The 26,151-nt window shown below is 46.1% G+C and overlaps 1 protein-coding gene across 1 annotated transcript in view; it reads left to right on the top strand.

The window, feature by feature from the left end:
• Positions 1 to 7,897: 7,897 nt before the first annotated feature.
• Positions 7,898 to 26,151, top strand: part of LOC144690162 (lysosomal proton-coupled steroid conjugate and bile acid symporter SLC46A3) — a 53,756-nt gene continuing 35,502 nt past the window's right edge. The window contains exons 1-3 of the mRNA XM_078557616.1: positions 7,898 to 7,999; positions 21,662 to 22,397; positions 24,196 to 24,293. Of these exons, the coding sequence (XP_078413742.1) occupies positions 7,898 to 7,999; positions 21,662 to 22,397; positions 24,196 to 24,293 (936 nt within the window). The remainder of the gene's footprint in view (positions 8,000 to 21,661; positions 22,398 to 24,195; positions 24,294 to 26,151) is intronic.

Here is a 26,151-nt window from a genome sequence, read left to right as displayed (position 1 = left end):
AATTAGGTTTCAGGTATCTTACTCATGCTCCCAGTTTTACAAATAACCCACTGGGTTGTGTGCCATCTGAATGATGCACTGCAGGCTGCTGGGGCAGCAGCCTCCAGAGCGGTGAGCTGATGCAGATATAAGGATAAGGCTCACAGAGGCGTGTCATTAGTTGTGTTTGTTGGTGCCCTCAATGTCTGAATGTCTTTCTCCACGCCCCCTGCCAGGCAGCATGTGTATAAGGGTCAAGGACCCACAGTGTCCTCTCACCTGCAGAGTAGATGGACTGCAATGAGGCTATGAGGCATCACCTTACAACATTGCCACTGAGGCCCATGTCATCTCTACCATTCTGTGAAGTGAGTGAGCGCAGTTGAGTGTTCACTTACCCTGCTGGAGTGGATGAAGTCATTCACCTGCTTCCTGCACTGCAGGGCAGTCCTCTGGTGCACACCTTGGGCACTGACTATCCTGGAGACTTGCTCCTGTGCTGGGTTCATCTCCCTGCTTGGCCTCCTCCTCTGGATAGAGGATGTACCTCCTGGCCTCCACTTTGTCGAGCAGGATGCCTAGGGAGGCATCGCTGAATTTAGGCGCCAGAGCACCCGGTCCTCCTTCGGGCCATCTCCTCCCTGAAGGTTGGGTCAGTTGATGTCCGGAAGCTTTTTAAATATCCGCCCCCCCCACCATGGGACCTAGTCCCGGAATGGAAGATCCCGCCGTCTGTCTCAAAGTGGACGTTCTCCCCTGTTCTCCAGAAGAGGGTATCCATGACTGCCTGATGTATATAAGTTTTATGTAGAACCACGCAGCAACTGAGAAGTTTTATTCAATCAGCAGTGATTTCAGAGGCACCATCCACTAGACGTTGCGGATATTGAGGTTATGGATCTCTCAGTTCTTTATGAAGCTAGGCCAGAGGTAGCGGATATAGAAGGCACTATAGCAGACAGTGGCCATCTGCACGAAGACCTTTTGGACCTAAGCTGGCTCTTCCCTGAAGGAGGTAATGAGGAAGAGGATGTTGCAGCACTGAGAGACCTGTTGCAGGATGAGGTCCAAGGGGTTGGTTCGCCATTCCAATCTACTGCTGAGTCAGACAAAGTTTCTGGCTTCTTTGTTTTGGAGTCAGTTGTGTCTCTTGAGGCTGAGCAGCATTGAGATCTTTATTTCACTGAACCTACCAATGCATTGCCTGGTATATTGCTGGTTAACCATGAAGGATCTGCCAGGGAGAACAACATGTTTAATTCCATGCTAGATTCCACAGAGGGTCATACCACCAGAGTTAGTAGCACCTATTTCCAGGGATGAAAGAAAATTGAAGCCCATACTTCAGCCTCAGCTGAAAATCTTCCTACTTGAACTGTTCTTCAGCAAAGAAATTGAGGGAGAATCTTCAGAGCTTCTAAAGCTTCAGAATCCTGTAGAAGGAACTTGTCTACAGGAAATTAGCCTTCATATCGTCTTAGAGATTCATCCCATTGCAGAAAATATCTTTTCTTATCTTCAGAGAAATTTTATCTTCATATCCTCAGAAGTTCTTCCTATTGCCCAAAGTGGAGCAGCCTTACAGGGAGAAAATTGTGGCAATGTTACCACCGTCTACAGAAAGTAGACATCTTTCCGAAATGCTGTTGGGAACTCATCTCTTCTTCATTTCCTGTAATGTCTTCAGGAATTTTGTTGTTTTTCTTCTCATTGTCTCGATTTGATAGAATCTCAGATCTTCGATACCTTAATCGTCTTTGATGAAGCAGTGAATGATACATCTGAGTCTTCACTGGGGTTGAAGATCCTTCCCCTTCTCAGCTCTTTGTTTTGTGGGAGCAGGACATTCCTCAGAGAGTCCTAATTTCTTCACTTCTAGTTCAAGAGAGTCCAAAGGTTGCTGTCCTTCAGTCTTTTCTCTTGCATCAGTCTTTTGTTGACAAAGGGCTATTGGCCTTACAGTTCAGCAGCCCTGAAGTCTGCACTCTGATTACCAGCAATGCTGCAAAGTTCCTGATCCATTTCGCTCACCATGATGACCTGCAAGGAAAAGAAGAACACCTGTATGTCTCCAAGACATCTTCGCTAAAGGCTGAGAACACTGTGGGAGACTGAATCCCTCAGGACAGGTACTTGGGGAAGGGGAAGAGTAGGAGTAGGAGTTGTAGCAGTAAAAGGGAGTTACAGAAATGCAATGTGAATAGTTAAAACATCGTTTCAAATTGTTGTTAAGAAGTTGGTAGAATACTTGGGAGTGCGGGGGGGAGGTGTAGTATAATAGGTTAATAGATGGATATGCTAATGAGTGATGTAGATGATGATGCATCAGTGACATTAGGCAGTCATGTGCTAGACTCTCTTGAGGGAGGATGGAACACACTGCACCTAATCTGTAAGCTGTTCTTTATATAGAGTTTATAAACTAGTTTGGAGCAGTACCACAGTAAAACTACGGTCTGTCTAAGAAAGATAGGTCATGCATACCAGTAACCATGCTGAGAGCACACTGGTCATAGTGACAATACAAAGCAGAAGCCATCTCTGCATTTGCTGTCCAATTAAAGGGCAGGTTCTCGAGGCAGGAGACCAATCAGAGGGCCCGAAGTGCTGGCTGGCTGCCAGCCCCACCAGGAGAGGCATATGCTCCAGAGGCAGGCAGGGGACTGTGAAGGCCCCAAAATAGAGGCATACTCTGAAGTCTTATGAAAATTTAAAAATGAAGAATGCCCACAGCTGTCAGGCCATCATTGTGGAGGGGGCCGTGGTTGTGGCCCTTTGATCCTTGCAGCTCTGCAATGAGGGGGGATTGAGAGGGAGCATCAATTTTCCCTTGGTCAGCTGCTGGGAGACTGCCTTCAGGTACATACTGGGCTTTGACCTCGGCATGGGGCCCGCCCAACATCAGGAAGATCCTGGAGGTGGCGTTTCCCCTCCAGCTGGTACCTAATTGGCCACCGGTAACTGCCAGGCAGGTAGCTGCTGCCGCATTGACCCTACCTTCGACAAGATTGCTTGGAGGTGGGAACACGTTGGGGAGCCGACCAGGACGCTATCTTCGGATTTCACCCTGCAAACCTATCTCCACCTGACTGCGTAGAAGGGAAAAGCAGTTCGGAGCAGTACTCTTATTTCCCAGTTTTTACTGGTATTCCATTTTAAAGGTATACAAGGCCATTACGGACCAGCATTTTTATTTCCCAGTTTTTACTGGTTTTTTTTTTCCTTCTGGGTGGGTACGTTCCACCCAGAACTCTATTTCTTTCTCCACAAAAGCTGACAGACCTGCTGAGTGTTTCCAGCATTCTCTGTTTTGTTTCAAATTTCTAGCATCCCACAGTATTTTGCATTTGCTAAGAATGACAATCCCTGCTCATGACAACCCCTGCCCATGATATAAAATGGCTGATTCAAGGGTAAGTGTCTCTGGCGATTCCCATTTTTATTAAGGACACTGCAATGTTGTGGCATGTGTTGCTAATTGTTCTGACCTTCTTTGGCGCTGCGCTATTGGTTAGAAGCCTTGAAAGGAACGGTCCATTCACAGTGCAGGCTCTGCACTATATTGCTTTCCACTCTGTCACTCTCCAAAATATTGTACTGTAACAAAGGATACCTCATGTCCACTTTCACCCAGAAACCTGACCACTATTTAACACAGACCCCTCCTCATTGTCTCCAGATGGAGCAGTAGCTATTTGTGAGGCTACGCTCAAAAAGTGGAAGCCTGAAGTTTCATAAATTGTGAGGGAGAGGAAGTGCTGAGTAATACAGTCAAATGGTGCTAACTGCACAAATTGCGTGATAAAACTGTATGGATTTTTGCTCCAGACTCTCACGAGCAACCCAGTAAGATGATGCAGTAACTTACAAACGACAAGCTGCTGAGCTACAGAGAACTCAGGGTCGAACTAGGAAAAAAATATTGTCGTTTTCAGTTGTTGCGCACTTAAGATCTTTTAGGTTGAGTTCAGCTTTGCAAAACCCTCAACAGTTTTTTTTTCACTGCCCAATACTATACTAGCATGTAGATATAAATTTAAAGGAGCTTGCACCATTGTTCCTCTTTCCCAGTACCCAGCCTTCCCACTACATTTCACCCTGACCCCCAATGTTACCAGACCCTGGCCCCCACTCCTTTCTTCATCAAGAAGGAGAGATCATTTAATTTTTGCAGCTTTCAGAAAACCACAGCTACATGGGAGCTGTGGTGCAGTCTACATGGAAGAGAACGTTAAAAAAATGGGCGGAATGTAATGCCCCCGATGTGGACGCTGCCCGCCGGCTGGAGAACTGGTGGGAAACCCGAGTTGCTTCTGTGGGCGAGGCACGACTGAAATACATGCCTCTCAGGCATTTGACTTGCCAGCATCGGGGCCACTCCCACGAGTTAGGTGGCGGAAACCCCACCTGCCAAGAGCTGCTGGCCAATCAGAGGCCGGCAGCTCTCCATTGCCAGCAGTGCCATCAGGAGCGGTGGCTGCTGCCAGCAGTGCTCCAGGGATTGTCTCCCTCCCCCTGGTGAGGGCAGGCTGGGGGTCGTGGGAGGAGTGCGGGGAGTGGGAAGTGCAGGCGGGATTGGAAGTGGAGGGGAAGGTATTCAGCAGCTCCCCGTTCCTGTCATTGGGTCCCTCGATCGGGCACAGGGTGCCTGGTGATGAGAAACCACACCAGTAGGCTGCTGGCACACCGGACAGGGTTTACAGGATGGCCTGCGGGAGGCACAGGAAAGCCTGCGACTCCCATTTAATCCCTGGGTGACCACTAAATTCAAGTGCGCTCAGGGCTAATTGGTGTTAATTGGCTCATTAATGAACCTAATTGACATCCCACTGAGAGGAGGCAAATTTCCTGCATTGGCCCCTTTCCGCCTCTGAATTAATCACAGGAGGCTTTCCCCTGCTGAGAGACTGAGCGCAGCCTCCCCGGCGATGAAGCGGGCCTGGACACCAGGTTCCCCGCCACGACAGTTTGGATTAAATTTTGCTCATGAAGTGTGCTGAGAAATAGAAAGAAAGGAGACAGAGGAAAAGAGACTTGCAGAAAAAGACAGTGAGAGAGATAACTCTGAGATAATTGAAGTATGATAGACATACTGAGGCCCAAAAGAGTGAAGGAGAAACAAACTGAAAGTGGCAGATAAGATGAGAGACAAGACAATTGGCTGGACAGAAGATCAAATAAAGCTCAAATAGTTCTTTCTAAATCTTGTAAAAATGATGGTTGATGTCAACATTAAGGAGTGGTCTCCAAGTACCTTGCCTAATGCATTTACAGTCATCAAGCTTTACTGTCAAATGAAGGGTATCATTATCCCAGAACTGTCATTTGGCAAGCTATGTGGGCATTGAAGCAATTTTGTAATTGTGTTTTTAAGAAATCTGGTCTATTGGAGTAGGAAATAATTGGGAGCAACGGTAAAAACTAGGGCTGTAACCCTTCTTGATTGCTCTGGAGTCTCCAGGAATTAAAAGATTAATCTTAAGGACACTGCTGGTTCTTTTCTTCCCCTTCAAAAACAACAGATAAGTAAACTCTGCTAGTGTGCTATGTGGATTGACAAGTCACTGTGAATGTGCAGCACAAATTCAAAATAACAAGATTGAGAAACCCCCAAGTGACATGAAAGAGGATTGAGAGAATTAATGTTCTAATACATTAATGAATTTGTCTAGTCTCCCTCATCATATTTTTGATGCTTTGCTATTTTTATTGGTTAAGTGACCGCCCTCATTCTGAAAATAGGTTAGAAGCTCAGGTTACTTGCCAACTGTATAGGTGTAGATACACAAACACATGTTCACGGAATCATAGAACTGTTACAGCACAGAAGGAGACCATTCAGCCCATTGCACCTGCATTCTCCTGCCTTCTCCCCGTTACGTTGTACATTCTTCCTTTTCAGATAACAATCCAATTCCTTTCTGAATGCTTTGATTGAACCTGCCTCCAACACACTCTCAGGCAGCGCATTGCAGAACTTAATCACTCACTGCCTGAAAAAGTTTTTTCTCATTTCATTTTTGCTTCTTTTGCCAATTACTTTAAATCTTTGCCCTCTTGTTCTTGATCCTTTCACAAGTGGGAACAGCTTCTCCCTATCTACTCTGTCCAGACCCCTCATGATTTTGAATATCTCTATCAAATCTCCTCTCAGCCTTCTTTTCTCCAAGGAAAACAGTCCTAATCTACATTCATAACTGAAGTTCCTCATCCCTGGAACCATTCTTGTGAATCATTTCTGCACGCTTTCAAGGCCTTAACATCTTTCCAAAAGTGCGGCACCCAGAACTGGATGCAATACTCCAGCTGAGGCCGAACTAGTGCCTTATACAAGTTCAACATAGCCTCCTTGTTCTTATACCTCTGCCCCTATTAATAAAGCCTAGGATGCCATATGCTTTATTAACCACTCTTTTAATCTGTCCTGCCACCTTTAATGACTCATGCACATATACACCCAGGTCCTTCTGCTCCTGCACCCCCTTTAGAATTGTACCCTTTATTTTATATTATCTCTCTATGTTCTTCATACCAAAATGGATCACTTCATATTTCTCTGCGCTGAATTTCATCTGCCACCTGTCTGCCCATTTCACCAACTTGTCTATGTCCTTTTGAAGTTATACACTATCCGCCTCACAGTTCACACTACTTCCAAGTTCTGTATCATCCTCAAAGTTTGAAAATGTGTCCTGTACAGCAAGGCCTAGGTCATCAGTATATATCAGGCAAAGCAAGGGTCTCAATACTGACCCCTGGGGAACTCCACTACAAACCTTCCTCCTACTGAAAAACATCCATTAACTACTACTCATTGTTTCCTGTCACTCAACCAATTTCATATCTGTGTTGCTACTGTCCTTTTATTCCATAAGCTATAACTCACAAGTCTGTTGTGTGGCACTGTACCAAATGCCTTTTGGAAGTCCATGTACACATCAACAGCATTTGCCCTCATCAACCCTTGGTTTCCTTTTCAGAGGAACTCCAGCAAATTAGTTAAACATGATTTTCCCTTAAGAAATCCATGATGGTTTTCCATAATTAACCCCCATTTGTCCTTGTGATTGTTAATTTTGTCCTGGAGCATCGTTTCTGGAAGTTTCCCCCAACACCGAAGTTAACATGACTGATATATGTACACACATGTCGAGTGATTATTGTAATATCAGGGAAACGAAAGTTACGATGTGAGCAGGGGTAAGCCAGATCACAAATCGGTTCATACAGAGTCGTGTCTGTACTTTTGAGAGAATTACATAGGTCAAAACTGGAAGCCCTTGCAACCGAAATGAGCAACAATTGTCACCTCTGCAGTGACACATTGTAGGACTAGAGTGTTTGCACATATATGGAACCACAATTCTCTGACCTCTGCCCCGGCCCTCCTGAAATGCGAGAAAAGAAAGAAGTTTCATGTGACTTAAAAAAAAAATACAACTCACAATCTCTGCACAATTCTTCCCAGGATGCAAGGGCAGGTTCTTGACTTGTAAAGTATTGTCACCCGAAGTGCCAAAAAATTTTTTTTTTTTAAATTGTAAGCCAAGCTGGAAGAAAGCCAACGTCTTCATCCCTCCCCACCACCACCACCCATGGGGCTGAAGGAGGGACAACCTGGGGACGGCTCAAGTGCTGGCCAGGTGTTCACCCAGCCTCACCTGTCCGCGCGCCCCGCCCCCCACCGCGCGCCCCGCCCCGCCCCGCCCCGCCCCGCTGCAGGACTTATGACATTTTGCAAGAAACGTCTCCAACCCAAACCACCCCCCCACCCCGCCCCCCGCACTTTCACTAATAATCATATGACCCCACGAGCAGTTTAGCTTAGAAGCCACTTCCTTCAGTTCACCTCATAACTTTGACCGTCTGTCGATCCTCACCCCCTCTACTAGTTTTGACTGAAGTTTTAACCCCCCCAATGGATCCGAGGACCATTGTCACCGTGGAGCCGGTGATCTTTCTGTACTTGGCTTCGACTTTTTTAAATACATTCGCTTTACAGCGGCTTGTATTGGTGAAGGTGGGTTACAGATTATATGTAATTGTCTGTTGTATTATTGTGAGGGTGGGGGCGGGGTTCTGTGTAAGAAATGGCAGGTTTAGTTTGACTAATTACAGGTGTTTTGCGTTGTTCGTCTAGAGACTGTCAAAAATACTTTCATAGTGCACTTTATTATTACAGGGCTACTTTAGTTGTAGCTGTATCTGTGCGTGTCTACAACCCACATCCTGCTGGCCCTCTCTGAGCTAATTGTTTGTCCCATTAGCTAAAAATTAAGTGAAAATTCAGTGAGTTCAGCGTTGTTAGCAGTTTCCATGCGTCAACATATTGCCAGGTATTTTTGGATTTCTGTCCCCATGCTGAAGCAGCCACACCTTAAAATTTTCTAGAAACACCTGCAGAAAATGATATATTAATTGTTACTTTCCTAATGTTGCAGGCCTCTTCTGCATCCCCCTTAACACCAAGTTTCCATGCATTTTCTATTTCTATCATTTATTTTCCCTTAACGACATTGCTGAACTCTCAAACTTTTCGGGTTTGCACTTGCAAGTTTCTGGAATTTGGGTCCAAAGCTGTGGGGATCATTCATGCTACATACAGCTCCTTAATCTGGCCTGTCCATCCAATGGCTTGTGAAAAATACAGTGAGTGCTTCATCCCTTAAAGTGATGGTACCAGCCTTGCTGTCCATCGTTCTCAATCCCCCTTTTGGCAGGTTGATAACCATCAGAAACCTTAAAAGCTGCCTGTACTGGACCCTTTCTTAAAATTATAAGTAAGGCTAAAAGTTGCTCTGAAGTTGGGCTGAATCAATTCGATCATCACTCATTAATTTCATAGTTAATGAAACTGGTAAATTCAACTGCACCCCTGTACTTTTTTCTCCGATCCTTCCATGTCAATGTTCCCCTCCTGGGAGAAATCTAGAACTAGGGTGCACGGTTTACGCACTGGATCGCCCCACTCCCTGTGCGTCGCGCCTCATTAACAATGCATTCCTGGGAAACACAGGTCACTGGCAGGGCAGCCTCTGATTCACCCGCCCCGCCGTCATCTCAGGCCTTCAGTAATCTGGATACCATATTTAAAGGGCGCCCCTTCGCAGAGCTAGCACTCTCTAAGGCATCGGAAGCTGCTGCAAAGTCATGGCTGCCAAAGGGAGGAAACATGCTGCCCCCAAATTTAGCGACGCCTCCCTTGGGTGCCTAATGGACGCAGTGGGCACCTGCCATGAAGTCCTCTATCCCTGCTCCGGATGAAGACCCTCAAGTAAAGTCACCAATCCAGCATGGGAGGTGGTGGCAGCGGTGGTCAGCACTAATGCCCTGCAAAAGAGGATAGCCACCCAGTGCCAAAGAGGATGAATGATCTCCTCTAGGGTGAGTCACTCTTTTCATCACTCTCAACTCACACACTCACACATCCACAGGGATCACTGTCAGCTCAAGGGACATCACTATTCACTCTCTCACACACAGCTTCACCTACCCTGCGGATTGTGTCCTCACCCCGTCCATGGCACACTCACCACCCACACATGCCAGGCATTTTTATCATCTGAACTCACGATGCTGAACTCTTCTTCCGCCGTCTTCGTCTCCGTGCTCACTTCTTTGGGCAGGAGTCCTCTCCCCGTTCAACGGATTCTTTTACCCACCTCCAATATTCTCCCTCCACCTGGACCCCTCCCTCTGGATTCTTACCTTCTCTTGATCTTTTCATTGAGAACTGTCGGCGCGACATTAGCCGTCTCAATTTCTCTGCTCCTCTCACCCATTCTAATCTGTCTCTCTCTGAACTTACTGCACTCCGTTCTCTCAGGTACAACCCCAACATTGTCATCAAACCCACTGACAAGGGTGGTGCTGTTGTTGTCTGGCGCACTGACCTCTACCTCACGGAGGCTGAGCGTCAACTCGCAGACACTTCCTCCTACCTCTCCCTGGACCATGATCCCACCACTGAATATCAAGCCATTGTTTCCAGGACTATCACTAACCTCATCTCCTCTGGAGATCTTCCTCCCACAGCTTCCAACCTGATAGTCGCCCAACCTTGGATGGCCCGCTTCTACCTCCTACCCAAAATCCACAAACAGAACTGTCCTAGCAGACTGATCGTGTCAGCCTGTTCCTGCCCCACGGAACTCATTTCTCGTTATCTTGACTCCCTTCTCTCTCCCCTTGTCCAGTCCCTTCCCACCTACATCTGTGATTCCTCTGACACCTTGCGTCACATCAACAATTTCCAGTTCCCTGGCCCCAACCGCTTCCTCTTCACCATGGACGTCCAATCCCTCTACACCTCCATCCCCCACCAGGATGGTCTGAGGGCCCTTAGCTTCTTCCTTGAACAGAGGCCCGAACAATCCTCATCCACCACTACTCTCCTCCGTCTGGCTGAACTTGTTCTTACACTGAACAATTTCTCCTTTAACTCCTCTCACTTCCTCCAAATAAAAGGTGTGGCTATGGGTACCCGCATGGGCCCCAGCTATGCCTGTCTCTTTATGGGGTATGTGGAACATTCCTTGTTCCAGTCCTGCTCCGGCCCCCTCCCACAACTCTTTCTCCGGTACATCGATGATTACTTCAGTGCTGCTTCATGCTCTCGTCGGGACCTGGAAAAATTTATTAATTTTGCTTCCAATCTCCACCCTTCCATCATTTTCACATGGTCCATCTCTGACACTTCCCTTCCCTTCCTTGACCTCTCTGTCTCAATTTCTGATGATAGACTGTCCACCAATATCCATTACAAGCCTACCGACTCCCACAGCTACCTTGACTATAGCTCCTCACACCCCGCTTCCTGTAAGGACTCCATCCCATTCTCTCAGTTCCTTCTTCTCCGTCGCATCTGTTCTGATGACGCTACCTTCAAAAACAGTTCCTCTGACATGTCCTCCTTCTTTCTTAACCGAGGTTTTCCACCCACGGTTGACAGGGCCCTCAACCATGTCCGGCCCATCTCCCGCGCATCCGTCCTCACGCCTTCTCCTCCCTCCCAGAAACATGATAGGGTCCCCCTTGACCTCACTTATCACCCCACCAGCCTCCGCATTCAAAAGATCATCCTCCGCCATTTCTGCCAACTCCAGCATGATGCCACCACCAAACACATCTTCCCTTCACCCCCCCTGGCGGCATTCCGTAGGGATCGTTCCCTCTGGGACACCCTGGTCCACTCCTCCATCACCCCCTACTCCTCAACCCCCACCTATGGCACCTCCCCATGCCCACGCAGAAGATGCAACACCTGCCCCTTCACTTCCTCACTCCTCACCGTCCAAGGCCCCAAACACTCCTTTCAAGTGAAGCAGCATTTCACTTGCATTTCCCCTAACTTAGTCTACTGCATTCATTGCTCCCAATGCGGTCTCCTCTACATTGGAGAGACCAAACGCAAACTGGGCGACCGCTTTGCAGAACACCTGCGGTCTGTCCGCAAGAAAGACCCAAACCTCCCTTTCGCTTGCCATTTTAACACTCCACCCTGCTCTCTTGCCCACATGTCTGTCCTTGGCTTGCTGCATTGTTCCAGTGAAGCCCAACACAAACTGGAGGAACAGCACCTCATCTTCCGACTAGGCACTTTACAGCCTTCCGGGCTGAATATTGAATTCAACAACTTTAGATCTTAAACTCCCCCTCCCCCCATCCCCACCCTGTTTCTTCCCCCTCCCTTTTGTTTTTTTCAATAATTTATATAGATTTTTCTTTTCCCACCTATTTCCATTATTTTAAAATCTACAACTAATACCTTGTCAGTCTTTCCACCCCATCCCCACTAGAGCTGTACCTTGAGTGTCCTGCCATCCATTCTTAATTAGCACATTTTCTTAGATAATATCACCACCTTCAACACCTCTTTGATCCTTTTGTCTGTGACATCTTTTGATTATCTGCTCCTATCACTGCTTGCTTGTCCCTACAACCACCCCACCCTCAACTTCTCTCCCCCCGCCCCCCCCCACCTTAAACCAGCTTATATTTCACCCCTCTCCTAACTATACTCAGTTCTGTTGAAGGGTCGTGAGGACTCAAAACGTTGACTCTTTTCTTCTCCACCGATGCTGCCAGACCTGCTGAGTTTTTCCAGGTAATTCTGTTTTTGTTTTGGATTTCCAGCATCCGCAGTAGTTTTTTGTTTTTATTTTTATCATCTGGCCTGGCTGGCGTCCTGCTGGCACTCTCTCCATCAATATTCATGCAGGGACAAGCTGGCACACAACAAAAGTGAGAGGTCGCAGACTAGTGGAGGAATGCCTGACATCAGGGTCCTCACTGACCTTGAAAATAGAATCATCCAGCTGGCTGGTGACCATTGTTCACCAGTAGTGAAACCTTGGTTCCTGCACAAAATAAAGGCAGCTGTCTCAATCTGGGGCCTCTTCCTTGTGCCTTGTGTAACTTTCAGACCAAAGTGATGGTCTGGCTTTGCACTCACTGGACACATTAGTGATACCTGCACCTTGATGGTGCTTGTCATTGCTGCCAGAATGTCGTGGGCAGGAATCACAGAATTCCGTCATTCTCTCTATGGGCTCTCAGCATCTTTGTGGTGGGGCTGGCCTCCCCCATATCTTCAGAATCTGTGACTGGTGACGCTGTGCTCCTGAAGGGGTCAGGTGCTGAAGGCTGACAAAAGACGAGGTGTATTTAAAGTTTCACGGCTGCTTCTCCACAGAGCGCAAGCGAGCTACCATCAGCCAGACAGGAGTCAGACATTCACAGCGGCAATGTGAAGATCTATGGACTGTACTCACTGCATGCTGTCATCATCCTCCTGGAATCTAGCAACTATTAGAACATCCACTGCATCTCCATGACATGAGCCTGAGCACTGAAGGTATGTGCGCTGCCATGAACCGCATAGGAGTCAAACATTTGCAGATGCAAGGTGAGGATGTCAGGATTGTCTTCACTGCATCTCATCATCATCCTCCATGAATCTTGTGGCTATGAGGGCCTCCTGAGCATGCTTGCCTTGTCTGGCCAGTGCGATGGCCTCAACGCCGGCATCCTCGCCTTCGAGGACCTCATCTCCACCATCCGCTTCGACATCCTCCTCATTGGAGGATATGTGCATCTCCTCTATCTACCCCTCAGCCAGGTCCTCCCCTCTTTGCGTTGCCAGGTTGTGGAGCGCGCAGCAAGCGACAGTGGTGCGCACCATCCTCTGGGGACTGTATTGCAGTGCTCCAGCAGACCTGTCGAGGTACCGGAACCTCATTTTCAAAGCGCCTATTGTTTGCTCCACCAAAGTTGGGCTCACAGGCATGAGTCTCATTATACTGTTGCCCTGCTGCAGCCTGAGACCGCTGGATGGGCGTGGGCAGCCACATCCTCTCCTTGTGCCCGAGGAGCCAACTTGGCAGCCTCTCTGGATCCTGGAAGATGTCAGGGATGTGAGACCCGCTAAGGGTGTAGGAGTCACGGATGCTGCCTGGGAATTGTGCGCAGACCTGCAGGATGTGTTTGTGGCGGTCGTACACCAGCTGAGCATTCAGAAAGTGGAAGCCCTTGCGGTTGACATAGTTGACTGCTTGTTGCCACGGAGATCTAAGCGCCACGTGAGTGCAGTCGATGACACTCTGCACCTGTGGAAAATCTGAGATCTGCGCAAATCCCAGCGCTCTTACTTCCTGGTATTTCTGATCCCGGGTGAAATGCACAAAGTTCTGTGCCTTGGTGAAGATGGTGCCTGTGACCTCCTGGATACACCTTGTGTGTGGAGGCTTTCGAGATCCCGCACAAGTAGGAACCCTGGAAGGAGACACCGGAATAAAAATTGAGCGCTGCAATCACTTTCACAGCCACAGGCAGTGGATGCCCTCCATGTCCCCGTGGCACCAGGTTCTGCAGCAGGTGGCAAATGTAATCGACCAGTTCACTGGACATGCGCAGTCTTCGGCAACACTGGTTCTCGGTCATCTGCAGGAATGGCAGGCACCGTCTATAGGCCCCGGATCTAGCGAGGTGCCTACAAGCCACAGCTTGCTGTGGATCTTCAGCTTTGTGTCCAGCAGACACTGCTACCCCTTCATCTTGGGGGAGGTGCTCCTCTCCTTGCTGAGCCAGGCGCCTCCACCACTTTCTTCTTCTCCTTCTCTGCTCCCAGTAAGACAAGAGGCATGCCGCTAAATCACCAGGCTCCATGATCCCGATGTTCTCCTCCTGCAGGTTCAAAGAGAGAAATGCGTGGGTTAGCATTGGTGTACTGAGAACCTCTCTTGGTTAAGTCTGAAGGCCCCTTCATGCATGCAGGAGAGTGCTGGCCACAACTTGGATGGCCAGTGTGTGGTCCAAAAGCCACCCACCTCTGCCTCACTCCACTTGATCGATTGGCGGCAGCTTTGCCCACTGGACTGCACGCTGTGCTCTCAGCTCAGGCGCAGGCATTCTCCTAACCCACAGCGCAAGGCTGCGCTGTTAGTTCAACCATAATGGATACTGGTCCAAACCTTAAGATAGACATTGCAAGGGGCTGTGAACGCCTCCACCAGTGACTGTGCCATGGCCACCTTTAGCAAGGGAATTGTGCAACTTGTCCAGTTGGCCAATTGCTCTGCTGCCCCCTAAAATGCGCATTAATTTGCAGCCTACGCCCGAGGGCTGAAAAGTTCTAGAGCATTTGGCGGCACTTTCACACTTTTGCGTTGTTTGAGTGGGCAGAAAAGCTTCAGAGGCCTGATTCCAGGCATATCAATGGAGCTGCAGCTGAACGGTTTCAGCTGCACAAAAATGCCCACTTTTGACAAGCTTCTCCAAGTGCACAGCCACTCCCCCCCTCACCCTGCCCCCCCCCTCCCACCTCCAGCATGTGTTTGGGTATTTCCTTTAGTCTTTTATCTGCGCTGCCTTCCTCCCAACTCCCTGAGTCCGACCCACACTAGGACCCTTACCCTGGCACCGCACTGAAAGCCAGCCAGAATAAAGCAACTTGCCTGTGCCCCCCACAAAATCGCAGTGCTTCTTGGTGTCCGACGGGCAATGCTCACAAGCGCTGCGCAAGGTTGTGTGCACTCACCTCCGAATTCCCCTCAGTGCTCAGATCGCCAGGTGCGTGCCTTTTAAAGGCAGTCGTGCAGCACGCTATTCTGAAGTCACGCCAACGCTGGCAGTAAACTTGACGTGGGGCGATGATTCCAGTCAGTCGGGCTCATAATTAGATGCAAACATATTAAAATGACTTTTGTGATGTGCGGCGGTGGGAAATACGGCCCACCATTGACGGGTGGAGCGGATGATCGCAAACTGGCCTTCTCGTCATATTGTGTCCTCCCCCCCCACCCCTCCTGGCCCACCATGATGCCTGACGCCAACTGGGCCGGAAAATTCTGTCCTTTCTTTTTCAAAACTATGGAGGAAGTTACTGAAAATTCACAGGAGTTGCTGACGAAATTTTAACACAAAGTCTAAAACATTTATTGAACAAGAAAAATTACACCAGACGGAAAGGTTAGAAAAAAATCTCAATACAAGCGCAAAAAGATGTTTTAAACATTCACTATTCCTTTATCCCAGTAATGTCTTTACAGACACACACAAATTCAGAATGATAAAATAATTTACAACACCTATCTTACACTCTAATATTCAGGGCGAATATGAGGTACACGTGAATTAACAAGCCAGCTGCCAACTGTGGTCAGACACACCGCACTCCAGCGTAAATGACAGACGCGACCAAAGCAGATTCCATGGATTTTTCAACAACCCACCAAGACATTTGTCGCATCGTGAGCTAAGCAGTCTCACGGAATGTTTGTCTTTCTCACAAGGGTTTGCAATCTCCACATTTGAAGAACACATCTTGGAATTCTTCCCAAATGTCCCCCCTCCCCTCGGACGGCATCAACAAGGATCCATTCCCAGGGTTTCAGTCTAGCCTTCTGAAATTCCTTTCCCCTGGATCTCTGAGTGCACTCAAGCTTCAACTTCCAAGCACAATTTCAAATCTTTGGCTGTGCCAAGCAGAACACCACTGCCCCTAAAGGCCTGCAGTAAGGAGCCACCAACCTTTGGCTGCCTCCTTGGATCTTCAGGGCTTCTCTCAAGTCTGCTTTGCTTCAAGTCTGCTCCTCGCAGCTCTCTAGCCTGGATCCAATAGCTGAGCTCCTTTCTTTAACTTGACTTCTCGGGACCTCTGTCTGACCCCTGTCCCTGCCCCTTATCTGGGACTTTCTTTTGAGACCTCTTCCTGATCCCTGTCTTTGTCCCTGCCTGGAGCTTTGTTCTGGGACCCCACCCTGTTCCCTTCCCCGTATCCTGCTCCCTGGAAGATCTTCTCTGGAATGGCTATCCGGTTCAGGTTACCTGACCTGCTTTCCACACCGTTTGCTCTTCTTTTCTTCTGCACAGGCATGCAGGGCCAGTTTCCCGCCTGAAGATTGGAAAAAAGCACTAACTGTACATGTGCGACCACTCCCCGGCCAGCGCATGCGCAGGAGACCTGAGGTCCGCTGGGAACTGAAGTTCCTGCCCTATGACTGCCGATTCAGTTAAGTATTTCAGTTTCTTAATAATGTAAAACAATATCTGTGCAAGTTATAAACTGAGATTAAATTAGGCTAAATGCTTTAGATAGTTGACAAATTTAACGCCATTAGTTAGCCAGTTTATTGTGGAGATAGAGTCTATATGGTCAAATTGATCATAATCAGCTGAGGTAATGGTGTTAAATTTGGTTTATCCTGTAATTTGGCTGAACCCCATTTGCACACAAGTGATCCAATTGATTTAACTGTCATCTTGCTTTATCTCAGACAACGTGTACATGACACAATAATTGCTGCCTGTGAGTGGCTGATATAGCCCCATCATTTAACTTGGGTAAGGTCTCTTAGACTCTTTCCATGAATAAATTTTGTACTTATAAAGGTACATCTCCTCGGTAAAGATGACCACCAAAGGAGACGGGAAAAAGTCTTCTGACTAGCTTAGAGAATCTGGAATTCTACTGAGTGATTTGCCAACTACTCATTTGTATATCAAGTTCAAATCTTTCCATTCCATTGACCATTCTGAGTGACACATTGCAGGAGAGGTCACTTCTTTTTGGCGTCAATCACTTCTCACAGTCCCATGCCCTGAAAAATCTCATGTTAATTAGGCATCATTGCCTAGATATGGAAAATTCCACTTTTACACCATTAATTTCTCAGTCTTTTCTTTAATAAATTGCTCTTACACAGGACCAGCCAAGGCATCACATATCTCACACCACCCCCAACCCTGCCCCCTCCCCACCACCACCACCACCACCACCACCACCACCCCCCCTCAGCCCCCCACCTCCCATCCTAACAACTGTGCCTAGGCACAGTACTTGTGTTGCCTTTTTATTACCAGTAAAGAATGTTTTCTTTAAAGCAACCTCCTGAGTTCTAGTTAGCTCTGATTTCCTAGCATTAAGTTCAACTACTGACTGCATTCTGCATGGCCATCTTAGGCTGAAATGCTATTTTGAGATCACTTCTTGGGCAGTTTACAGGGCGGGTATCCTACTGGCAGCAGCCACCACCTCCCCTGGTGGCATTGCTGTTTGATAGAGCTGCTGGTGACTGATTGGACGGTGGATATCAGATCTCAGCGGATGGGACTTCTGCTCCCAGGTTCCTTGAACCAGGGGAAGGCCTGCCGCTGTCCAGTTTAATGCATGAGTGGCACTTAATGCATAAAAGAGGTGATGTGGGCCTCTTGCTGGTTCTCCCGATGGTGCCAGCGCCCCTCTTCCCATCATCTCCATTAAATACTGCTCAGTGTGTCTTAATTTTATCAACTAGCCTTCTATGTGACAAAGACCTTTTTGAAAGTCCATGTACACAACATCCATTGCACTTCCTCTGTCCTTTATTTCTTCAAAGAACGGCTTAGGTTTGTCAGCTGTAACTTGCAATTTACAGATCTACTGAAAGTGAGCTAAAAATTCCAGGAAAGACAGAAGTATTTATTTCTGGTTCAGTAAGCCCAAGAGTGAATGGTCAATCAAGCCAGTTCAAAGGCACAGTTGTGCTTTTGGTGCCCAGAATTGCTTAGTGACTCACTTCATATCTCACTTTAGTGCATTCAATTGACATTTCAACCATGCTTAATCTGATTAGTTGTCAGACCAAACTTCCTGGCTTATCTGCGGATCAGTAGAACTGCCTGTGACTTGCAGACAGTTGGGTTGTGGTTGACATCCTGTGTTCTAGCAAATGTAAACTGCTTCTGTCTTGATCTTTGCTGTATATATATATATATATATATATATATATATATATATATATATATATATATATTATATATATATATTATATATATATATTTCCAAGTCACTGTGATGAAGTTGATGATTTATGCATAAGTTTTGACTTAGTAGCCATCTTTAAAACACCACCATTGTACTTAGAGTTTAACTGCCCTCAAGCCGAAGTCAGTCTTGATACAGTATTGTGAAACTTGCTACACTGTCACTTGATGTGGAGTCTAAAGATGATTTCCAAGAATATGCAGATTTTAGTTATTGGTTTAGTTTTTATTTATTTGAAGTTCTTTTCGAATTTTCTTGGCTGGTTAATTAAAACTTTGCAGTCTTGGATACAAAAGATATTCTGTCCAGAGAAGACAAAGGGGCTGCTTAAAAAATTTGGGAAAAGTTGATATTCCTGTAAGAAGAAATGCCACGTGTATCTGCAAATTATTGACCAATTTGGCTTGGCTCTTAAGAGAATTACAATTTCTTTATTATTTTGTCCAAGCAAGTTGACAAAAGCTTTCTGCTGTAAATCTATGATATCACTTAGATTTTTCCTTTGCACAAATAATGAATAATAATTTGCTTTGTACTTTAAATAAGGCCCTGATGTGCTTTTGCAGTGAGATCTCATGGAGGTATAAAATAGTCCGTGGGCTAAAGTCAGTTACCAAACCGGTTATCTGGCTGTTTGAAAGCTTTCCAAGATCTCGAGGCAAAACTAAACCCTTCTGTGATGCATCGGGAGTTGACACACACCTCTGACAGTGCACTAAGACATAAAAGTTGAATAAACTAGACCAAGAGAAGACTCGAAAAATATAACGACTCAGACATTGCGATGGTAACAATGGTGAAACAATGGTGTTTGCCGATATTACTCCGCTGAAACTGACAGCAACTTCGGGAATGCACAGGTTAACATGAAACATAAGAACATAAGAAAAAAGGAGCAGGAGTAGACCACGCGGCCCATCGAACCTGCCTCACCATTCAATATGATCATGGCTGATCTTGGGCTTCAACTCCATTTTCCAACCTGCTCCCCATATCCCTTAATTCCCTGTGAGACCAAAACTCTGTCTATCCCAGCCTTAAATGTATTCAGCGATGGAGCATTCACACAACCCTCTGGGGTGGAGGATTCCAAAGATTCACAACTCTTTCAGTGAAAAAATTTCTCCTCATCTCAGTCCTAAATGATTGGCCTCTTATCCCGAGGCTGTGCCCACGTGCTTTAGACTCTCCGGCCAATGGGGCAACCTCTCAGCACCCACCCTTCCAAGCCCCTTCAGAATTTTGTAGGTTTCAATGAGATTGCCTCTCATTTTTCTAAACTCCAGTGAATATAAGCCCAATTTATTCAGCCTCTCATCATAGGACAATTCCCTCGTCCCTAGGACCAATTTAGTGAACCTTTGCTGTACCGCCTCCAGCGCAAGTACACCCTTTTTAAAATTTGGAGACCAAAATTGCACACAGTACTCCAGATGTGGTCTTACCAAAATCCTGTACTAGAAGTCACTGTCAGTGATCCTATACTTCTCCAGAGAGTGAACTTATGAGGTTCTGCCAGAAGGATATCCTTAAGCAATCGTGAATTGATGCAAGCTTCTACTTTTTATACTGGTAGTCTCACTGTAGAAACTCATGAAAAAGATGCACCTTGCTGAATGAACTGTAATTGGGTTTTGAACAGCACACTAACATCATAATGATTGCTAAACACCCTAACTTGCCCTGGAAAACTAATTTTATATTTGTGGTATGTAAAGTCTCCCCATTGTAATAAACTTCCACATTTTTAAAATAATATTTTAAAAGTCTATTTATTTTAGCTTTTATCTTAATGCAATCATGATCATTTATCAGAAAATTTAAATTAAAAGTGAAGTGATTCAGTGCTTTTAACTTCATGGTTTGCTGCCTGTGAGAATGCTTCAATGTGAGTGGCCTCTTCCTCTCCTTCACGACATTACTGGCGCTGGACTCCTGGGCCAGGATTCCTGGTTGGTGAGCGGGGGGTGGGGGGTGGGGGGGCGCTTGTCGACGGGTAAAATGACATGCGGTGATGTTGGGTGGAACTCCCGACGTCACCCCGCCCCATTTAAATTTTCAGGTAGGTGGGGGCTCAGCAAAATTAGCTGTGTGCCCGCCGACCTGTCAATGGCCAATTGAGGCCATTGACAGAGTCATTAAAGTAATTAATGGACCTGCCCGTCCAACCTTAAGGTTGGCGAGCAAGCCAGAAGCCCTGGCGGGCATTAGAAAAAGCCTGAAACCTCATCCACCGGCGGGATGAGGTTTCATGTAGGTTTTAAAAAATTTAATTAAAGTGTATTTAAAAGTTATGGACATGTCCCAACTGATGTAACAGTCACATGAGGGGACATAGGGAATATTTCTTTTCTATTTTTAATATTTTTTAATGTACAGCCGATCTCCCTGAGGCAGAACTTTGCCTCAGGGATGTGAGTGCACTCTTTCATGCGCATGCGCGAAAGAACGCAATCATGGCCCAGGGAATCCCCCCCTGCTTACACAGGGAGCGCATAGCGCTTCCGTGCGGACATCACGCTGGGTGGGCCTCAATTGGCCCACTCACGTAAAATGGCGGCGCACCCATGATCGGGGCCGCTGATCGGAGACGTGCTTCCGCGCGCCTGCTCTTCAACATCCCCCCCCCCCCCGACGGGAGGAGAATTCTGCCCCTGGAGATCCACTTGATTTGGTGCCAGATTTAAACATTTGTCGGGCATACACTCTACAGAGATCTCTAGGTCTTTGGTGTAGCTTTCTTTGAATTCGGTGGTGAGCCTAGATGCTTCTGTAAAATCCAGCCCAGTATGCACATTAAATGTAGCATAAAAGTTATGACAGCAACCATGATGTACCCACAGCCCCATAGCTGGCAATATTATTGCCTGCTTTTATAACCAAAAAATCATAACGGGCATAGAAAACAGCCAGGTTTGTCAGAAGTATCACTGGAGATGAATACACAGCAGCTTGCAAGGAGTTGCTAAGTACGTTGCACAGAAATTCTGACTTACCCATAGAACAAGGTGCAAAAAGCAATTAAGTGCAGTAGCGCATTAGAGCACAGTGATATGTTGAGTGTTGAAAAGAAATAATGTGGATTGTTTTGTCCTTCAATCTAATTATTTAGTGCTTTGAGAAGTAATATAATTACTATGGATGTGATGTATATACATGGCTGAATGCAAAAAACTGCTTTCTTTGAAAATGATTTAATCCTTTTCAATAAGACTGATTGCTGAACAAGCAATGAACTGCATTATGCAAATGATATTGTTTTTGTTGAAGTTCTCATTACTTTGCATTGTGCAGTGCAGATCAACAAAATATATTTAACTTGGTTTAGATACCTAAACATAATGTTGAATAGTTAGCTGAAGTGTTTTTGTTTTTCAGATTTGTGAAGACCAATATAATGAAGATGATATATGCAACAATCTCTCACTTCATCCTGAAGAGTCTCTAGTCATCCAGAGCAAAGCCTCCTATGTCCTACTCCTCTCCACTGCTGTGTTGACCACTTTGTCCATACCTCCATCAGTTTTGCTTGGTGCCTGGTCTGATCAAGCAGGTCGCAAGCTTGGCATGATATTGCCCAGTATCGGTGCATCAATTGGTGGGGCTATATTCATAGTGATGGTGCAGGTTAAAGACATGTCTGTCTACTGGTGCATTTTTGCCTCTGCATTAATAGGAATCTTTGGAAATTATGTTGCCATTTTCCTCAGTGTCTCCAGTTATATGGCTGACATCACGCATGATGGGAACCGTACCATGCGTATTGGCATTGTGCAGTCAATGATCTATATTGGGGGAACCGTTGGGTATCTGTTGAGTGGATGGCTACTTCAGAATTATACCTTTACACATGTTTTTGGTGTGTATTGTGGCTGCCAAGTGGTATCTATTTTCTATATCGTGCTATGGTTACAGGAGTCAAATCGTGGCACTGAAAGGATGCATGTAACTGATGAAATAGCTCCTGCAGTTTGTGATAGGGTCTTGAAAAAAAGCATATTTTTGTACGCCTCAAGAACATGGGAAACCCTTTCAAAGGTACGAGGAGGACAAGACCAGTTGAAGCTCTACCTGATTTTCCTCAGCGTCTTCTTGATATATATTTGTAGTGCAGGTGAGTTGCAAATGTATACATATATATTTCCTTTTGCTTGAGATAGCCTAGTGACCGAACGGAAAAATGTAAGAATTTGTGTTTGAGCTTTTAAGGCTACTGGTACTTAGATCATCAGCCTTGGCGACTGTCAACTGAATTTTAAATTTTTAAAAAACTTTTTTTTTTAATTGATTCTTTTCCAGCTTGGGATGTCTAATAATTCTACCTTGGTTGTACTTTTGAGGAAGAAACTTTGACCTTCTTCCTACTTTGTTTTAAAAGACAATTTTTGTTAGGAAGTGTTAGTAATTGTGTCAGGCAAGGTTTGTGGTAAAATCTGTAAGATAACGAAAGCAAGGAAGTTGATACATTTGTGGTTGATTTGCAGATTTAAAAACAAAAGTTGTCGTCGTGCTGCTGTGCAATAAAGGTTGTTACTAAACCAGGGATTATTTAATCTTATTTTCTATAATATGAACATACATACGAGCATACGAATTAGGAGCAGGAGTAGGTCACTCAGCCCCTTGAGCCTGCTCCGCCATTCAGTAAGATCATGGCTGATCTGATTGTAACCTCCACTCCACATTCCTGCCTATCCCCATAACCTTTCACCCCCTTGTTAATCAAGAATCTATCTAGCTCTGCCTTAAAAATATTCAAAGACTCTGCTTCTACTGCCTTTTGAGGAAGAGTTCCAAAGACTCACTGCCCTTTGAGAGAAAAAAAATTCTCCTCATCTCTGTTCTAAATGAGTAACCCCTTATTTTTAAACCGTGACCCCCCAAGTTCTAGATTCTCCGACAAGAGGAAACGTCCTCTCCACATCCACCCTGTCAAGACCCCTCACAATCTTAAAGGTTTCAATCAAGTTGCCTCTTACTCTTCTAAATTCCATGGATACAAGCCTAACCTGTCCAGCCTACCCTCATAATATCATTAACTGAGCGTTACACCTTTGATGCAGAGGGGCAAAGACTTTAATCTCAGAGCCCCTCAGGATGTCAGGCTACCAAGTTTGAACACAGAGAAAAAGATCCCCAAAGACAATGTAGCTCCCTGTGACTCACTGTCCTGCAAGTTAAAATAATTCTCTCAGTGAGTCAGGCAAGCCACATTTAAGTCACCAGCGTTCAATGGGCGGGTTATTGAAAGCATGGGATACTTGTTTCAGTTTCGTTTAATTGGGGAAGCTGCATTAAAATCCCAGCGAATTGCATTTCAATGGGACGCAAGTGGTTGATTTTGAATATTAATGAGGTTCCTGTCAATAATGGGTGAGTTTCCCGCTTGCTTTCCCCCCTGCCACTGACATAACTGTGAGCTATTTTCCCACTGCGGGGGCTTTGACGAGCGCCATAGCGGGCGATTCTCTGAGCACATCTGCCACTTTGCCCGCCCCAGTTGGCTGCACAAAACCCAGCACAATGTTTCAGGTCTGTGACCTTTCATTGAACCTTACCAAATAGTCTGTGCTTATGTAAGGTTTAGCTGACTCATACACAAAACAAGATCCTTAAGTTAAGATGTTGTAAACATGTTTCAAGAATGTTTAGAATAAAATTAAGGTTATTTTCACAGTGAAACATGGATGAGGAACGCCACTGTTCCCATTTAATTTCCCCTTTTAAGATATCTGTGTTCCTTAAATATTTCCAAGACTTTTCCTGCTATTATACCTGCAATTGCTATCTTTCTCCTCATCCTTCACAAAATGGTGTCCTACTCTCGACCTATAGCGAACTGGGTTGTCAGAAAATTATGATATTCTGATAATCTTATGTTTTAAATTGTTTTGAACATTTCTATTTCACAGGTGAACAGTCTATTCTGATTTTATTTCTGACGTACCCACCACAAAACTTCTCAGTTGAGCTTTTTGGAATATACAATGCAATTAAGATGTTTCTTGCAGTAAGTACCAGGCGTGTCTGCCAAGGCTGCACATTGCATACTTCCTTTGTATTTTATTCTCCCTTGCCAGTTTAGATGTATTAGTGGCTGTTGTGTGGAGGGTTAAATGATGAAAATGAATTGGTTGCGTTGAATGGCCTGTTTCTGTGTTGTAACTGCAATCTGTCAAATATTGCATGAAAAATAATTCTAGTTTGGTTGGGTGTATTTTTTTTTTTCGTTCATGGGACATGGGCGTCACTGGCTAGGCCGGCATTTATTTCCCACCCCTAATTGCCCTCATTCAGAGGGCATTTTTAAGAGTCAACCACATCGCTGCGGGTCTGGAGTCACGTGTAGGCCAGACTAGGTAAGGATGGCAGATTTACTTCCCTAAAGGACATTAGTGAACTAGATGGGTTTTTACAACTGCCATTTTATGTAGGGCCAATTAAGACCCGCCCAGCACGATGTGCTCCCGGAAGTGCTGAGCTGCCCGGCGCGCGGGGGAGGGATTCCCTGAGTCAAGGCCTGTGCTTTTTCACGCATGCGTGCGAAAGAGCACAGAAATCTCCCTGAGGCAGCTCTGTGCCTCAGGGAGATTAGCTTATGGTTTAAACATTTAAATAAAGAAATTAAAAACTTTAAAACATGTCCCCTCACGTGTCACAAGAGCTGGGACATATCAATGAACTAAAAAAAAAAAAATGTTATTGAGTTTTTAAACGCTCTATGAAACCTCATCCCGCCTGTGGGTGAGGTTCCATGAAAAATGCGAAGGCCGCCTGGGCTCTTTGCCTGCCCCGCCTGCCAACCTTAAGGTTGGACGGGCAGCTCACTTTATTAATTCAATTAGTTTTTAACAGGCCTTAATAGGCCTGTGACAGTTCGGCCGGCTGCACGCCTGCCGAACTGAAAACCTAAATGATGTGTGGTGACGCCTGCCCGATGTCACCGCGTGTCATTTTACGTGTCGGCGAGTGGGACCTGCCCCAGCTTGTCGACCCGAAAATTCTTCCTATGGTCATCATCAGACTTTTAATTCCAGATTTTTATTGAATTCAAATGTCACCATCTGCCATGGTGGGATTTGAACCCCGGTCCCCAAAGCATTACCCTGGGTCCCTGGGATACTAATCCGGTGACAATACCGCTACGCCTGGTATCCTGAAGGATTTGCGTTTGTAGGTAAGTATCAGCCTTCGTTTAGGTGTAGCTCTCTCGTCTCATCCCAGCCCCAGCAAGGAGCATATAAACCTCAGCTGACTCTCCAATGCAGTATGGAACGCGTGCTGCCTTCCAGGTAGGACATCAAAGCAAATTCCCATCTGCCCCACCCTGTGGAGGTAAAAGATTCCGTGGCACTATAGGAAGATGAGCAGGGCCGCTCTCCTGATGTCCCGGCCAACATCTATACCTCAACAGACGTCACTTAAAGCAAATGGGCTAATTAGCTTGTTATTATTTGTGGGATGGTGGTGCACGAAAATTGGCTTCTGCCAACAGTGACTATGCTTTGAAAGTACCTTATTGCTCTGAGGCACTTTGGGATGTCATTAGGTTGCGAAAGGTGTGATTTAAATTCAATTTTTTTTTTTAACCAACCCATTCTGAGGGCGTGATTTCCCACACCCGCCCCCCCCGCCGCTGCCGCGATCTTCCGCTCCCACCGCCAGCCAATGGGCTTCTGGGTTGGGGCGTCGCCTCGCCTGCGGCGGGTCCCGCCCATGACGGGGCCGGAAAATCCCAGCCTGAATTTTCCCATCGCCAAACCAAAAATGGAATTGTAAATATTAACTAGAGGATGCCATTTAATCAGCCAACATGAACTTTTGTGATGAGCACCATCACTGGCCTGCCTTATCCCGGTCAAACAACT

This window comes from Cetorhinus maximus, chromosome 14 (assembly GCF_964194155.1).
Source record: "Cetorhinus maximus chromosome 14, sCetMax3.hap1.1, whole genome shotgun sequence".
Taxonomy (NCBI): domain Eukaryota; kingdom Metazoa; phylum Chordata; class Chondrichthyes; order Lamniformes; family Cetorhinidae; genus Cetorhinus; species Cetorhinus maximus.
Note: the sequence above shows the minus strand (reverse complement) of the source record. Positions and strands in the feature narration are given on the sequence as shown.